The 17859-nt window shown below is 36.2% G+C and overlaps 1 protein-coding gene across 10 annotated transcripts in view; it reads right to left on the reverse strand.

Annotated features, from left to right (window-relative positions):
- LOC141648448 (uncharacterized) overlaps positions 1-17859 on the reverse strand; it is a 43925-nt gene that overhangs the window by 20397 nt on the left and 5669 nt on the right. For 9 of the 10 annotated variants that reach the window (XM_074457114.1, XM_074457113.1, XM_074457119.1 and 6 more), the window contains exons 3-5: positions 16727-16816; positions 4720-4809; positions 1868-1957 (exon numbers count right to left, since the gene is read on the reverse strand). In XM_074457114.1, coding sequence (XP_074313215.1) covers positions 1868-1957; positions 4720-4809; positions 16727-16793 — 247 coding nt within the window. In that variant the 5' untranslated portion in view covers positions 16794-16816. Of the gene's footprint in view, positions 1-1867; positions 1958-4719; positions 4810-10133; positions 10219-16726; positions 16817-17859 lie in introns of all 10 variants that reach the window. The other variant, XM_074457112.1, reaches the window with a different exon arrangement.

Genomic DNA, 17859 nt, shown 5'->3' on the forward strand with positions numbered 1-17859 from the left:
TTCGAAACCCAACGTCATCAAGCTTCCCACGTGGCTCGTTTTACACTCGCATAAAAATTGAAACCAAATTATGTCTCATCATTTTTACCCCTAGCCCATACCTACTAGTCTGTAAAACTTGCTTGCTTCAATAGTAGTAATCATAAATGCAGTTATACTATGATTCATGTAAAATGTTTGCATAAGGAATTAAGGATCCACATGCTTATTCAACTATTCATGAAGAAGAATGAGATATTACTATATTAGGAACTGAAAATCATGATTAAACATCGATGACATAAATAAGTTGACATCAGTTGCTTACTGCATTCCTCTTAAGATTTAAGAACCAGACACCAAATGCTCTGACTTGGCTACTTCCCAAAAAAATCATGTTTCTAACCTCTAATAAGGTATCAGATGTCTATGTCCGTATCCAAATGTCAAAGCTATATCGTTTGATTTTGGCAATAGAAATTAGAAGGAAAATTAACTACTTCCTCCATCCCAAAATAATTGTCCTAGTTTGACTTTTGAGGGCAAAGTCAAAAAAGTTTGACCATTAATAAGTGTTAAAATAATAAAAATTATAACTTGATGTTAAAATATTTACATTCATCATACAAAAATATTTCACAAGTATTTTTTGAATGAAAAATTATTTATAGGTATGAAGAACAATCGAGTCAAAGTGGTGCCTTGGAGACTACGCAAGTCAAACTATGGAGATTATTTTGGGATGGAGGAAGTAGAAATAATTCCCGTATCATGGGATAGCCCAGTTCTATCACTATCTCAAACACTAAGAAGTAAATGAAGCAATTAAAAATCATTGGACCGATTTTCAAAATTTTAAAACTCAGAAAACTTGAGAATGTAACTAAAAAATTGCCTTTAGCACAAATTTCTTGCAAGAGGCTAACTACATAGGCATGGCCATAGTGACTGTGCTCCAAAAGTTACATTTAGAGTTAACGAGAATGACTCCTGAGATATCTTATGCAACGAGGAATTTTCAATATTTGCAAGTTCAGTTCTAATCTAAATATTTGCAGGCAAAGTTAACAGCATCTATGTTACTTTGACTCTTCTGTTAAAAATGGTAATCGTGTCCGAGACTTCGTGTTCCATTGCAACACAAACAAGAGAGGAGAGAATGGAAGGCTGGCATGAATTTCCCCTTAAAAAGGACCACGGTATCTGAAGTTACAGGAGTACAATAACGTACAATGGCATTTTAAGACGTGCCCCCAGACCCAGATCCAAAGTAAAAAATATCTTCTAGTGTACTAAATTTTCGGTAATGACAAGTCAGGCACTTAATCCCAATAGAGATATCATATATGAAAAAAAAAAAAAAATCAAGACAAATTGTGAGGAAGAAATGATCTGTTGATATAAATATCTTTTAGGTATCAGTCATGTAAAGACTAGCCCTTGTTAGATCAACATGTTTCGTACTGCAACAAATCTGCCTAATTGTTAAGAGCAATATGCACCAATCATAGGCTTCAGGCAAGAATTTTAAATAGGTATGTCCATCCAAAAATACCCAATTGCCTAACCTTCAGCATAATTGAGTGGTTAAGTATGAGAATCCAGTTTCCTATATATTGGACAGAAACTCATCCTTTCAGCAACAGAACTTCCATATTAAACCAGCAAACAAAACTCTCAAAGCTAATAACTTCTTTACAAACTCCAACAACATTTTTCCTATCAAGTATAACACAATGATTCGTACAAGGTTTCCTTCTATCATCACTAACACGAAGCAAATTCTCAAAAGTCATTCTAATGCCAAGAATCAAAAGGGCGTTCCCAAAGGGCATGTTGTAGTTTATGTAGGAGAGAATGAAATGAAGAGATATGTGGTTCCACTTACTTATTTGAGCCATCCGTCGTTCCAAGACTTGCTGAGACATGCAGAAGAAGAGTTCGGTTACAATCATCCTATGGGCGGCCTGACGATTCCCTGTAAAGAAGAAGCCTTCATCAATATCACAAGTCGATTGAATTCTCACTGAAAATATAGAATAAGTCCGGATTCCATGTGTAAAAATCCTGCAATTTTGGCAGTCATAGCTTGTTAGATCTTCGTTAGTAAAAACAAATAGCATCAGTGTACACGTAGATAACATTCTTTCCTTAATGAAACATTGAGGATTAATAACATGCAAGAAACTATCTAATTCTGATCTTTACATTCTCATTTCATATTCCCTTGAACTTTATCTGAATCACAATTCTAAAAGAGGTCATAGTTCTCTCACACATAGTACGCTAGTATATCCTTCTCAAGGTTGCAACTAAATGCAGATGGAACTTATTCAGAGAGCTACGTAGTAAATTCATTAAGAAGATACTCATGACCTGCGTTCGAAACCCAACGTCATCAAGCTTCCCCACATGGCTCGTTTTACATTCGAATAAAAATTGAAACCAAATTATGTCTCATCATATTTACCCCTAGCCCATACCTACTAGTCCGTAAAACTTGCTTGGTTGAATAGTAGTAATCATAAATGCAGTTATACTATGATTCGTGTAAAATGTTTGCATAAGGAATTAAGGATCCACATGCTTATGCAACTATTCATGAAGAAGAATGAGATATTAGGAACTGAAAATCATGATTAAACATCGATGACATAATTAAGTTGACGCCAGTTGCTTACTGCATTCCACTTAAGATTTAAGAACAAGACAGCAAATTCTCTGACTAGGCTACTTCCCAAAACAATCATGTTTCTAGCCTCTAATGAGGTATCAGGTGTCTATGTCCGTATCCAAATGTCAAAGCTATATCGTTTGATTTTGGCAATAGAAATTAGAAGGGAAATTTACTACTTCCTCCATCCCAAAATAATCTTCCTAGTTTGACTTTTGAGGTCAAAGTACAAAAAGTTTGACCAGTTTGACCATTAATAAGTGTTAAAATAATAAAAATTATAACTTGATGTTAAAATATTTACATTCATCATACAAAAATATTTCAAAAAAGTATTTTTTGAATGAAAAATTATTTATAGAAATGGAAAAAAATCGAGTCAAAGTGGTGCCTTGGAGACCATGCAAGTCAAACTATGGAGATTATCTTGGGATGGAGGAAGTAGAAATAATGCCCGTATCATGGGATAGACCAGTTCTATCACTATCTCAAACAGTAAGAAGGAAATGAAGCAATTAAAAATCATTGGACCTATTTTCAAAATTTTAAAACTCAGAAAACTTCAGAATGTAACTAAAAAATTGCCTTTAGCACAAATTTCTTGCAAGAGGCTAACTACATAGGCATGGCCATAGTGACTATGCTCCAAAAGTTACATTTAGAGTCAACGAGAATGACTTCTGAGATATCTTATGCAACGAGGAATTTTCAATATTTGCAAGCTAAGTTCTGAACTAAACATTTGCAGGCAAAGTTAACAACGTCTATGTTACTTTGACTCTCTTCGGTTAAAAAATTGTAATCGTGTCTGACCCTTCGTGTTACATCGCAACACAAACAAGAGAGGGGAGAATGGAAGGCTGGCATGAATTTCCCCTTAAAAAGGATCATGGTATCAGAAATTAGAGTAGTACAATGACGTACAATGGCATTTCAGGTCGTACCCCCAGACCCATATACAAAGTAAAAATATCTTCCAGTGTCCCAAATTTTCGGCAATGACAAGTCAGGCACTTAACCCCAATAGAGATATCATACATGAAAAAAAAAATCAACACAAATTGTGAGGAAGATATTGTTGATATAAATGTCTTTTAGGTATCAATCATGTAAAGACTGGCCCTTGTTAGATCAACATGTTAAAGCAACAAATCTGCCTAATTGTTAAGAACATGATGTTTGTAAAGCACACAATTTCTAATGTTAAAGCAATATGCATCAATCATAGGCTTCAGCCAAGAAACGGTCCTTACAGCTTGAATCCTTAGGGGTCCCATTCGGATGATGATTTGAAGGACAATTGGTGGAGCAACCAAACCATGTTGGTTAAATCAAACGAAACTTGGCGAAACTAACTCGACCGGACCCATACCCGAGCAGAAAAACCGTATATGACCCATAACTAGATCCGACACGATACGACCCGAATTTTGCTGGCTCTGAAGCTATCTTTACCCTTAATAGTTAAATTATAACACACTATCACATACATGAACCTGGGATGAGCCGATCAACCTAATTGCACACATAACTAAAATGACTTGAGACCCAAACTAACCCGACTCAATTCATAACCGGCTGCAGTGACCTATTTTTCTACTTCTAACGGAGTCAAAATGACATAACAAGGTATCAAAGAGAGATATAGAGTGAGAGAGACAGTAAGAGTGTGATTTAACAAGGGTGACACAAGCTCAACAAACCCATATGAATTTTAAGTAGGTAGGTCCATCCAAAAATACCCAATTGCCTAACCTTCAGCATAACTGTGTGGTTAAGAATGAGAAACAGTTTCCTATATATTGGACAGAAACTCATCCTTACTACAACAGAACTTCCATAACAAACCAGCAAAAAATCTCAAGCTAATAACTTATAAATTCCTACAACATTTCTCCAATCAACTATAACACCATGATTCGTACAAGGTTTCCTTCTATTATCTCTAACGCGAAACAAATTCTCAAAAGCCATTCTCAAGTTAAGAATCAAAAGGGCGTTCCCAAAGGGCATGTTGTAGTTTATGTAGGAGAGAATGAAATGAAGAGATATGTGGTTCCACTTACTTATTTGAGCCATCCTTCGTTCCAAGACTTGCTGAGACATGCAGAAGAAGAGTTCGGGTACAATCATCCTATGGGCGGCCTGACGATTCCCTGTAAAGAAGAAGCTTTCATCAATATCACAAGTCGATTGAGTTCTCACTGAAAATATAGAATAAGTCAGGATTCCCTGTGTTAAAATCCTGCAATTTTGGCAGTCATAGTTTGTTAGATCTTCGTTTGTATAAACAAATAGCATCAGTGTACACGTATATAACAATATAACTTTCTTTCCTTAATGAAACTTTGAGGATTAATAACATGCAAGAAACTGTTTAATTCTAATCTCTACACTCTCATTTCATATTCCCTTGAACTTATCTTAATCACAGTTCTAAATGAGGTCATAGTTCTCTCACAGATAGTACGCTAGTATATCCTTCTTAAGGTTGCAACTAAATGGAGATGCAAGTCATTCAAAGAGCTACCTGGTAAAATCATTAAGAGGATACTCATGACCTGTATTCAAAACCGACGTCATCAAGCTGCCCTCATGGCTCGTTTTACACACACGTAAAAATTGAAACCAAATGATGTCACATCATTTTCAAAACTTGTAACCCCTAGCAAATGGCATATGACCTACTAGGGTTTAAAATTTGTTTGGTTCAATAGTAGTAATCATAAATGCAGCTAGAATTCATGTGACATGTTTGCACAAGGATCCACATGCTTATGTAACTATTCATGAAGAAGAATGAGAAACTAGGAACTGCAAATCAAAATTAAACATCGATCGTCGATGACATAATTAAGTTGACATCAGTTGCTTACTGCATTCCTCCGGCCAGCAAATGCTGTGACTTGGCTACTTTCCAAAAAAAAATCATGTTTCTGCCCAGTAATTATGTACCCACTGTCTATGTCCGTATCCAAATGTCAAAGCTATATCGTAACTAGAGTTCTTACATCACCACTTACAACTACAACAACAAAGTGCTACCATTTTTCTAGATACAAATTTTTTGGGATTCATCTTGCTTTGTACTTTACCATGCTCCCAACTAACAATATATCTTCATTCTGCATATATGCCAACTACTTCAATATCTGATTCTTAGTTATATTACATTTCATACATGATGATTAATCCCATGATCACCATTGCTGACAATAAGTGCCAGAGGATCCGCCGCGTTAGGTACAATTATGATGAATTGCAATTAAAAAAGTCAATCTCGATTCTCAAATGCATTATTTATTCTAGCAATACTATAATCTTCCCTTTCCATGATTACTAACATCCAGAACGCGGCCAATATTAGCAATCAACCAACTATTATTTATGTCATACAACGCATAGGTTTAAACTAAGGAGTTAACACATATTCAATACAGATCCAGAAGTAACCGAAAATGGAATGTACGTCGTAACACTAAAGCATTTAAATGCTTAAATGAAAATTCATCTGTATGCAGAAGCTGTTCAATAATGTGATTAATATGTAAGCGAAAACTGTCGCCGCCAGCTAAACCACAATTGACGGCCAAGTTAACATTTATTTCCACTCCGGTCATCCATTTGGCAAGTAGACTAGATTCCTCAGAACGGCTAATAATACGGAGTACAAGGATGTGTGAATGAGCATTAGGTAGTATCAACTATCAATGATTTTCATTCGACAACGAGTCTTATAACTTTACCCGATAATAACTCAAACTAAACCCAAGCTCACCTCTTACAAGAATTGACCTGAGTAGCTAACGAGCCAACCTAAAACCGACCTAAGGATGATATTTACCGCACAAAACACAGCCCGATATAACCTCACCCAGGCTCACAAATACGCATTATTATTACATAAATAAGTCAAATTTATACTAGGGTCTACTAGGATTGAAAATAAATTAAGATGAGTATTTGCAAGCTGAAACTAAAAGGCAAGCAAGGCAATCAAGAGCGTTTGTCCTACTAAGTCAAATATCAGCTCTATCACAACTTAGCAACCGATACAATAAACACTTCAACGACAGGTTTTAGCAATTGGCGGTAGCCCTTGCCAACTTAAGCACAAGTACCCAAGGAAGAAGATTACGTACAACAACAACAACAGAAACAACAACAACAACAACAACAGAGCCTTAATCCCAAAATGATTTGATAATGACACGAAAAACTGACGAAATAGTCATGTTGAGTCCCAATTTGATAATGACATTTAATGGAAATTGTTAGAGCAACTAACTACATCCTAGCCCACAAACTGGAAAAGAGCTAAAGAAAGATTAGAGATTAGTGATGTAAGTTGAACAAAGCCATGTAAGCCTTAGCATAGTAGGTCCTCCTTTACAAACTTTGGATATCTAAAATCCCCTTCAACTTTGGAAAATCGGAAGCACATCAAATGAAAAACCCTCCTTATAAATAAGCCATCAAAGCACTTTAGCAACACACATCGATAAATCGTCTACAAAATCATATCATTTTGTTTTGTATTCTCGCTATCCTTCAACAATGTTGTGTACAAGGTTGCCTTCAATCATCTCTAATGCTAAGCAGGTGCACAAATTACATCATCTAAATGAGAATAATCAGAAAGGAATTCCAAAAGGGTATATTAGGGTTTATGTAGGCGAAACTGAAATGAAGAGATTTGTTGTTCCTCTAAGATATCTAAGCCATCCTGCTTTCCAAGACTTACTCCGACATACTGAAGAAGAATTTGGTTACAATCATCCGGCTGGTGGCCTAACTGTTCCTTCTAAAGAGCAATCATTTACTGATATCACAAGCAAATTGAGTTCTCACTGAAGCAAGAAGAGTTATTCAGGGAAATCCTATGTTGAGTTTTGAAAGACATTTTTCCCTTCTTAGAAATAGCTAGGCTTTAGGTTCTATGAGAAGATTGAAACTGAAACAATGTAAATATAAATGATTTTTCATCCTCTGATGATATGCAGCTAATCTAATAGCTTTTGCAATTCTCTATCAGCTTTCAGCAATTTCCCCATAAAAAAAGAAATATATGGTCCGAAGTAACGTCGTACCTAGAGATAACCAGCATAAGCAGACTCTTTAACATGTGCAATCAGTGCAAATCTACCTGAATAAGAAACAGAAATCAGGAAATCAGTATAATAGTATGTAAGAATAAAGGAATACAACTACCACCAATGCAATTCAGAAAATTTATTCTAGTTGCCTCACAACCATTTTCGCGTAAAAAATTCTACATTCTTTCACTTCATCTAATTCCCCATCATTTTGGATGACGAATTTAAATACCAATTAAGTCAAAACCTAGAAAAATTTCACATCTAAGATGTTCACCCTTATGCCTCCAACCCGCTACATTTACACTCCAATCTTTGATCAAACTCATGATTAGCCAAAAGCCTCGATTTTTCAAAGGTCTGCTTTCATAGTTTCAACAGTCTAACTTATTTCATCTCGTCAACTCAACCCAATATCATTTGCAAAATATTACACATCATCGTAAAGTGTTAAATTAACCCCTTCAGTTCCTCCATTATTCAATAATTAAGGTATTATAACCAGCTGAATAAAAACAAACAAACAAATCATTATCTATTCGCTATTCTATTGTCCTAAAAGCCTAAAATATTGATTTATAGCTTTATGGAGTCGCTATACTTTAATCGGATCAATAATAACCTAAGAACTGACTAAAAAAGTGGTTAACATATAACTACATAAGCAAATTCTGTTGTCAGCCATGCGCATAACAGCTACGAGTAAGGTACCGATGGATCATCCATTTGATGAGTAGACCAGATTCCTGTGGCCGGTGAATTATGCAAGGACATGGGTATTAGGTAGCATCCATTATCAACAAAATGCCGTACAGACTTCTTAAGACACATAAAATAAAGGAGAATATGACGAATAAATGGAGGAACTCAGCAAGACGACAGTTCAAAAGGCACGGCCATCTATTATACAATTCACAAATCAATAATTTACTTTCAAGCGCATAATATCAACTCTTTTTCGCATAACGTCAACTCTTCAGTAGTAGGGAAGGTTAGTTTCTAAATTACAAGTGGTAGGTAGCTAGTTCTTTAATTTTCCTTCTTCAAACTAAATAAAGCAGATAGTGAATACTGACAGTGACAGCAGCTTATGAGTACTAAACTACTAACTATGGAAGAGGAGTTAATGGGCAGAATGGCTCATTAGACATGACTCGACCTGCTCTTAAAAAAAGCATTTATGGACAATGCATCTTCAAAAACTTACAATGGCCTACTCTGCTCACCCGTCACAAACCCACTAGCCTCTTCTTACTACGTTCCTCGAGCAAACATTTTGGTACATAAAGATTCATGTCACTCTCTATAAGTAGCAAATGTCCACAAGGAGCAATAATGGTTCTCAGTTGCTTCTCCGAAAAAAAGTACTGAAAGTCTGAAAGTGCAAAATATAGTCCTCGCTGTTTTCATTGGAGATGGATAAGTAGTCCTAATTCAATATACCTACAAAGAAATTTGATAAGACAACTCGTTGTAACTTGGTCTATGACGCCAGACAACCAGAACTTCAGGGCCCATTGAGCATAAATGCTGGAGCAGTATATGCTTGCGTACAACAGATTTAAGCAACTGGGGTCACCATTATCACAATAGAGCAAAGGTTCACCATTCAAGTAGGGAACTGCAAATTAGCTATACTGCCTAAATGCAGCATTACAACTTCACATGGGTCGACAACCAACTACCCAACAAGGAAAACCAAAGGAAATGGTTTACATAGACTCCTGAAATTAAAATGAATTATGAGGAGACCCCATTGGAAGAGATGGTTTTAAATGTCGGTCGCGACACTGATACGCGACCGAGTTATATAGGTTATGGAGGTCACTGTAACCGCATTTTATCGCATTTGGCGACAATATTGACCGCATTTAGCGAGATTAGGCCGCAACAACCAATAACATGACCAAAACCGATATTTAATACTATGTTAGAAGATGACATTTCATAGTAATTGATAGTGCAACTAACTACAGGTCTACAGCCTACTCCACAATCTGATAGGTGATGTAAGCTGAACAAATGCATGTGACTTTCACAAGGTGGGCCCTACTGTCCTTATAACAGACTTAGAATATCTATATGCAAATTTCTATGTATAAATAGGCCACTACTCAACCTAGCAACACACAACAATCCATCAAAGCTCGACAGCTCTTTCCAAAGAAAAAAATTCTCATCTCTAACTTCTTTAGAAAACCATCTCCTTCTCATCATCCTTAAAAATGTTGCGTACAAGGTTTCCTTCAATCATCTCTAATGCCAAGCAAATGCTCAAATTACATCGTTTAGACGACAAGAATCAGAAAGGAGTTCCAAAGGGGCATATCGCAGTTTATGTAGGACAAACTGAAATGAAGAGATTTATAGTTCCGCTATCATACCTGAGCCATCCTTCATTCCAGGACTTGCTCAGACATGCTGAAGAAGAATTCGGTTACAATCATCCAATGGGCGGCCTAACGATTCCTTGCAAACAGGAAGCATTCATTGATATCACAAGTCAATTGAATTCTTTTTAGAGCGAGAAGATTAGGTTAGGGACGAATCTTGTCCAGTTTTGACAAAAGAAAATGTTTGTAGTTATGGATAGGCTTTAGGTCTAATTAGCAGTTTAACATCAGTTTAACATCAATTTTCACTTTCAAATGCAAATATACACTTAATTTGAAGCACTTCGCAACTCTTTGCAACATTTCATCAATTGTATGGTTACGATCTATGTTCACTCTGAATCTTCTTGTTACCTCATATACCCGTGTTTGAAACAGGACACTTGAAAAATCTCTAACTTAAGTCAAAGCGTGAGGGTTTTTAATAATTACTCCGTAGTTAGGTCTGACAGACGGGATCGGCCCTTTGTCGAGTAAAATCTAACCAAGTCTAAGTAACAGAGTTTTACCATCTAATCAATCATTAATGTAATTGACATGACTGAGAAGTCACCAGTCCATAATTAGGCACAGAACCATGTGCGAAGCTGCTAAAAATAATATCTTACCAGATTATATTTTTTTTTATTTTGAAGAAAAATATCTTTCCAGATTATGAAGACTTGCATACGTCATATAACAGAAATCAGCAATAACTGCATAAAGACTAACAGTCCGGACTTTCTATTGAGGTTAACTAATAAGCCATGACCTTGAAAATTTGAAATCTTAATCGTGCAAGGACGTTAACAGTACGTTACGAGAGACCATCACTATATCAGCATGATTGGAGCATCATTCTATAATTTTGTAGCATATTATTGAGCAGTTAGCTAAGGGAGTTTCTTTCTTTCTTTATTTTTATTTTTCTCAAAACAATGAATTTTAATTCACCATGCTTTTTTTATCCTTTAGACTGATAAATGAGTGTATTATAGGGACATCAAGGGGGAGTGACGCATTGACGTCCAAATAGAAAGGAATTAAAGAAACGAATACGACCCCTTAGACTGTCATGCTTAACACTAGACATCGAGAGTACAACCGCCAACCTCAAAGAAGACAACTCGACATATTGAAGATAAGACTATTTCCCTCAGTTAAGTATCTATTCTCCGCCAAAGATACCATCCTCCATCTTCCAAAGATACCATCCTCCATTCCCAACATTTACAGGAGCTTTTAGATATTTGCCTGTTATTCAAAGTTTGAAAATCGCCTTACAAGCGCTGATCGGTTCACCAAATATAAAAGCTTATCTCAATGCAACCACCTTTCTTTTTTTCTTTTTTCCTTTCCGCATTAATTAATTTTCTCGAGTAAAACAACCTTTCTTTCAAGTGGAAGCAATATCAGATAACAAATTATCTCCCCACTACTTGCCCATCAAAGTTTCAAGTACAGACGTACAATATTAAGATTTGCAAGATATTATCCTTTTTCTAATATACGGTACTTCAATTTCCCATATCCTGGAAAGCCAACTGGCATTATAATATACATATTTTAGCGTACGGCAGTTTCGTGAACGTCAATGGGCACATGTAAGGGGCAATAACAATACAGTTACGTTGAATGCAACCATGTGAGTACTGATAATAAAGGTAGGGTCATTACATTATTAAAACTCAATTTGCCAATCTCCAGAATTTTAGTGCATTTTGAAAGCTTCAGTTCTTTACCTATATATACCAATCATCAGGTTCAAACTCTCAGGCACCTATCTAGATTCTTGAAACCATCCTTTCAAAAGTACTAACAGAAACTTAGAAAAAATTATTTTTTTCTAAATTCCTAATAGTCTTATATAGTTAATACTTAATAGTATGGGTTTCCGGGTTCCATCAGTGATCTCAAGCACAAAAGAAATACTAAGACGGTATAGCAAAAACCAAGGAGTACCAAAGGGTCACCTTGCAGTATATGTGGGTGATCATAATGAGAGCAAGAGGCGGTATGTGGTGCCTCTATCTTGCTTGAGTCATCCCACGTTTCAAGAACTTCTAAGCCTTTCCGAGGAAGAGTTTGGCTTTCATCATCCTACTGGTGGTCTCACAATTCCCTGCGATGAAGAAACATTCATCCATGTCATAAACTGTCAATTTACTTCCTCATGACCACGACTCTATTGCTAGTCATTGACAGTTTCTCACGTTAGCCAACCCCGATTCATTTTGGGAGTAAGGCTCCGTCATTGCTGTACAATCAAAGAACAAGACTACAAAATTTTGCCATAAGATTACTTTATTTATCAGAAATTTTTATTTGGTTTTCAGATAACATCACGAGGACCAGATTGCTCACATGTGAATATATTCATCTAACTTTGCTACTCGAATGGAGTGGTTGATTACTCAATAGATATATATGAATTACATTCTTCATTTGCAACACACTGGTTGTTAACATAATACATTGTTTGATTTTTGCAATGCGCTAGCAGCTTTCCGCAATTTGTCATTGAAAAAAATATATGGTCCTATGTGACGTTGTACCTCAAGATAAGTATTAAAGCAGACCCTTTAACAAGTGCAAATCTGTGCAAATCTACCTGAAATGAGTCAGAAATAAGAAAATCAGTATAATGTGTAAGAATAAAAGAATACAAGAACCATCCCGCAATTCAGAAAACTATTCTAGTTGCCTGAAATCGTAAAAAAATAAATTCTCCCACTTAATCTATTTCCCCATCATTTAACAGATCTAGATAGCAATTAAGTCAAAATCTCGAATAACATTCACATCTAAGATGATGGCCCTTCGCAATCTACTACATTTATACTCGAATCTTTGGTCAAATTCATGATTAGCATAAAGCCTCGAAAAAAAGTATGTTCTCATAGTTTCTACTTTCTAACTTATTTCAACTCCTTCTGTTTCAATCAACCCATTGAGGCATTGAGCTCGTCAATTCCTCCATGACTCGATAATTGAGAATTTGAGATTATATAACCAGCTGAAGAAAAAACAAACAAATCATCATCTATTCACGGCTACTCCATTATCCTAAAAGCCTGAAATTCTTTTACTCAGATCAATAATGGCCAAACAACTGACTAAAAAAGTGATTGACATATAACTATATAAGCAACTACCGTTGCCAGCCATGCGCACAAATGCGACTGGTAAGCTACCAATGGAGTCACGAATAGAATAGATTTCTATGGACGGTGAATTATGCAAGGATATGACTATTAGGTAGCATCCATTCTCAGCAAAATGCCTTCAAGACTTCATAAAACTTGTAAAATAAAGGAGAACACGACGAAGAAGTGGAGGAATTTAGCAAGAAGACAGTATAAACCCTATTATACAATTAATAAATCAACAATTTACTTCCATGCGCATAATGTCAACTTTTTTTCACAAACCATCAACTCTTCAACAGTACGAAAGGTTAGTTTCTAAATGATAGAAGAGGTAGGTAAGTAGCTAGTGAACACTGACAACAGTTTATTTGTACTAACTACGGAAGAGTTGTTAATGGGCAGAATGGTTCATTGGACCTGACTCGACCTGCCCACAAAAGAAGCGGACAATGCATCTTCAAAAGTTTAGAGCAGTATGGTCCTTTAGACCGCCGTAAATCCACTAACCTAAAATTAATAATTTACCAGGGCAAGCATTTTGGTGCATATAGATTCATGTCCTTGCAGTTGTCACTGGAAATACAGCATAATAAATTGGGATTGATAGTAGTCCTTATAATATATAACTACAATTGCTACAAATTAATTTGATGAGTCGAGTCGTTGTAACTTGGTCTCTGAAGATAGACAACCCAGAACTTCAGGGCCCATTTAGCATAAATGCTGGACCTGTAAACGCTTGGCGTTCAACAACATAATTTAGCAGCTGGGGTTCACCCTTATCAATCAAATAGAGCAAAGGTTCGCCATTAAAGTAGGGAACTTCAAATCAGCTATACTGCCTAAATGCAGCATTACATCTTCACATGGGTCTACTACCAACTACTCAACAAGCAAAACCCAAGGAAATGGTTTATATTAGACATGAAATTAATCAGAATTGGACAATGCAAAGGCGCAACCGGGTTGTACTATTCCACCATCTCACATGCCCTTATGTAGGGTCCATCATTAAGTGGACCCTGCAAATTGTATCTGGTATATGATAGTTCGGTACCACCAGGGCGTCATCTCATTTTCCATCTGGATTATGTGGAGTCCCTATTTGAAGGTAACATTGCATAAAAATTGTTAATGCAACTAACTACACCCTACTCCACAAACTGATAGGTGATGTAAGCTACACAAATGCATGTGAAGTTTCACAAAGGTGGGTCCTACTGTCCTTATAAAAAACTTAGAATATCTACATGCAAATTGGTATTTATAAATAACCCAGTAGTCAACACACAACAATCCATCAAAGCTCTTCAACTCTTTCCAACAGAAAAAACTCACATCTCTAAAACCTTTAGAAAACAGTCTCACTTTCTCACCATATTTACAGAATGTTGCGTACAAGGTTGCCTTCAATCATCTCTAATGCCAAGCAGATGCTCAAATTACATCATCTAGACGGCAAGAATCAGAAAGGAGTTCCCAAGGGGCATATTGCAGTTTATGTAGGAGAAACAGAAATGAAGAGATTTGTGGTTCCGCTGACATATCTGAGCCATCCGTCATTCCAGGACTTGCTCAGTCATGCTGAACAAGAGTTTGGTTACAATCATCCAATGGGAGGCCTAACAATTCCTTGCAAAGAGGAAGCATTCATCGATATCACAAGTCAACTGAATTGTTTTTAGAGCAAGAAGATTAGGCTAGGGAGGAATCCTGACTAGTTTTGACTTTTAACAAAAAGAAAATGTTTGTAGTTATGGCTAGGCTTTAGGTCTAATCAGCAGTTTAACATCAGTGTACAACTGTACATATATTAATTTTCACTTTCATATGCAACATTACATCAATTGTATGGTAACGATCTATGTTTACTCGGAATCTTCATGTTATCTCATATACTGTGTTTGAAACAGGACACTTCCCTAACTTAATTCAAAGCATGAGGATTTTTAATAAGACTAGTTAGGTCTGACACCCGGGATCGCCCATTTGTCGAGTAAACTCTAACCAAGTCTAAGTAACAGAGTTTCCCATCTTAACTAAAAATGCAAAAGCCGGTCAAAAAAACACCCAATCAAATCATTAATGCAAAGGTCAGTCAAAAAAAGAAAAGACCTATCCATAATTAGGCACAGAACCATGTGCGAAGCTGCTAAAAATAATATCTTACCAGATTATTTTAGCACTAAAATATAAAATTGTACAAGTCATTTAAAAATAACACCTAATTAATCATTAGTGTAATTTGACATTGCAACACAAACAAGAGAAGAGAGAATGAAAGGCTGGCAAGGATCATGGTATCTGAAATTTGAGGAGTACAAGGACGTACAAATGTACAACGGCATTTTACGACGTGCCCAATACCCATATCCAAAATAAAAATAACTTCTAGTGTCCTAAATTTTCGGCAATGACGAGACAGGCACGTAACCCCATTAGAGATATCTTATAAGAGAAAAGAAAATCAAGACAAAAATTGTCAGGAAGAAATGATCTGTTGAAATAAATATCTTTTAGGTATCAATCATGTAAAGACTGGCCCCAGTTAGATCAACCTGTTTCTTACTGCAAACAAATCTGCCTAATATACACCAATCATAGGCTTCAGCCAACAAACAGTCCTTCACAGCTTGAATCCTTAGGGGCCCTATTTGGATGATGATTTTAAGGACAATTGGTGGAGCAACCAAACCACATGCTATGTATGTTATTCCGGCTCTTCAGTACTACTCATGGACACATTACGTCTTGTATCTATATGTGACGTCTAACACCCCCACACATGAGTATGACACTTGGACACTTCATTTTAAGCCAAAAATATGAAAATTATCCCTAAAATGAACGAGTCAGACGCTTTAACACATACATGGACTTGGGATGAACCGATCAACGTAATTGCACACATATCTAAACTTACTAGAGCCCCAAACTAACCCGACTCAAGTCATACCCGACCGCCCAGTGACCTATTTATCTACTTCTAACGGAGTCAAAATGACATAACAAGGTATCAAAGAGAGATATAGAGTGAGAGAGACAGTAAGAGGGTGATTTAACAAGGGTGACACAAGCTCAACAAACCCATGTGAATTTTAAGTAGGTAGGTCCATCCAAAAATACCCAATTGCCTAACCTTCAGCATAATTGAGTGGTTAAGAATGAGAATCCAGTTTCCTATATATTGGACAGAAACTCATCCTTTCAACAACAGAACTTCCATAACAAACCAGCAAAAAATCTCATAGCTAATAACTTCTTTACTAATTCCTACAACAATTGTCCAATCAACTTTAACACCATGATTCGTACAAGGTTTCCTTCTATCATCTCTAACGCAAAGCAAATTCTCAAAAGCCATTCTCAAGTCAAGAATCAAAAGGGCGTTCCAAAAGGGCATGTAGTAGTTTATGTAGGAGAGAATGAAATGAAGAGATATGTGGTTCCACTTACTTATTTGAGCCATCCTTCGTTCCAAGACTTGCTGAGACACGCAGAAGAAGAGTTCGGTTACAATCATCCTATGGGCGGCCTGACGATTCCCTGTAAAGAAGAAGCTTTCATCAATATCACAAGTCGATTGAATTCTCACTGAAAATATAGAATAAGTCAGGGATTCCCTATGATAAAATCCTGCAATTTTGGCGAAGTCATAGCTTTTAGATCTTCTTTTGTATAAACAAATAGCATCAGTGTATATCTATATAGCAATATAACCTTCTTTCCTTAATGAAACATTGAGGATTAATAACATGCAAGTAACTATTTTATTCTGATCTTTACATTCTCATTTCATATTTCCTTGTACTTGTCTGAAACACAATTCTAAATGAGGTCATAGTTCTCTCACAGATAGTATGCTAGTATATCGTTCTCAAGGTTGCAACTAAATGCAGATGCAACTCATGCAAGGAGCTACCAAGTAAAGTCATTAAGAGGATACTCATGACCTGCGTTTGAAATCCGACGTCATCAAGCTGCCCTCATGGCTCGTTTTACACACATAAAAATTGAAACCAAATGATGTCACATCATTTTCAAAACTTTGACTCATGTGACATGTCACATGTTTGGATAAGGATCCACATGCTCATGCAACTATTCATGAAGAAGAATGAGAAACTAGAAACTGAAAATCAAAACTAAACATCAATGACGTAATTAAGTTGACATCAGTTGCTTACTGCATTCCTTTTTAAGATTTAAGAACCGGACAGCAAATGCTCTGACTCCGCTACTTCCCAAAAAATTTCATGTTTCTGGCCTGTAATGATGTATCGGGTGTCTATGTCTGTATCCAAATGTCAAAGCTATATCGTAACTAGAGTTCTTAAATCACCACTTACAACTACAACAACAAAGTGCTACCATTATTTTTACATGCAAAATTTTTAGAGATTCATCTTGCTTTGTAGTTCACCATGCTCCCAACTAACAATTTATCTTCATTCTGCAGCTTCCAATTATTTCAGTATCTGATTCTTAGTCATATTACAATTCATACATGATGATTAATCCCATGATCAGCGTCTCTGACATTAAGTGCCAGAGGATTCGCCGCATTAGGTACAATCATGATGAATTGC

The sequence above is a fragment of the Silene latifolia genome, chromosome 3, assembly GCF_048544455.1.
Source record: "Silene latifolia isolate original U9 population chromosome 3, ASM4854445v1, whole genome shotgun sequence".
NCBI lineage: Eukaryota > Viridiplantae > Streptophyta > Magnoliopsida > Caryophyllales > Caryophyllaceae > Silene > Silene latifolia.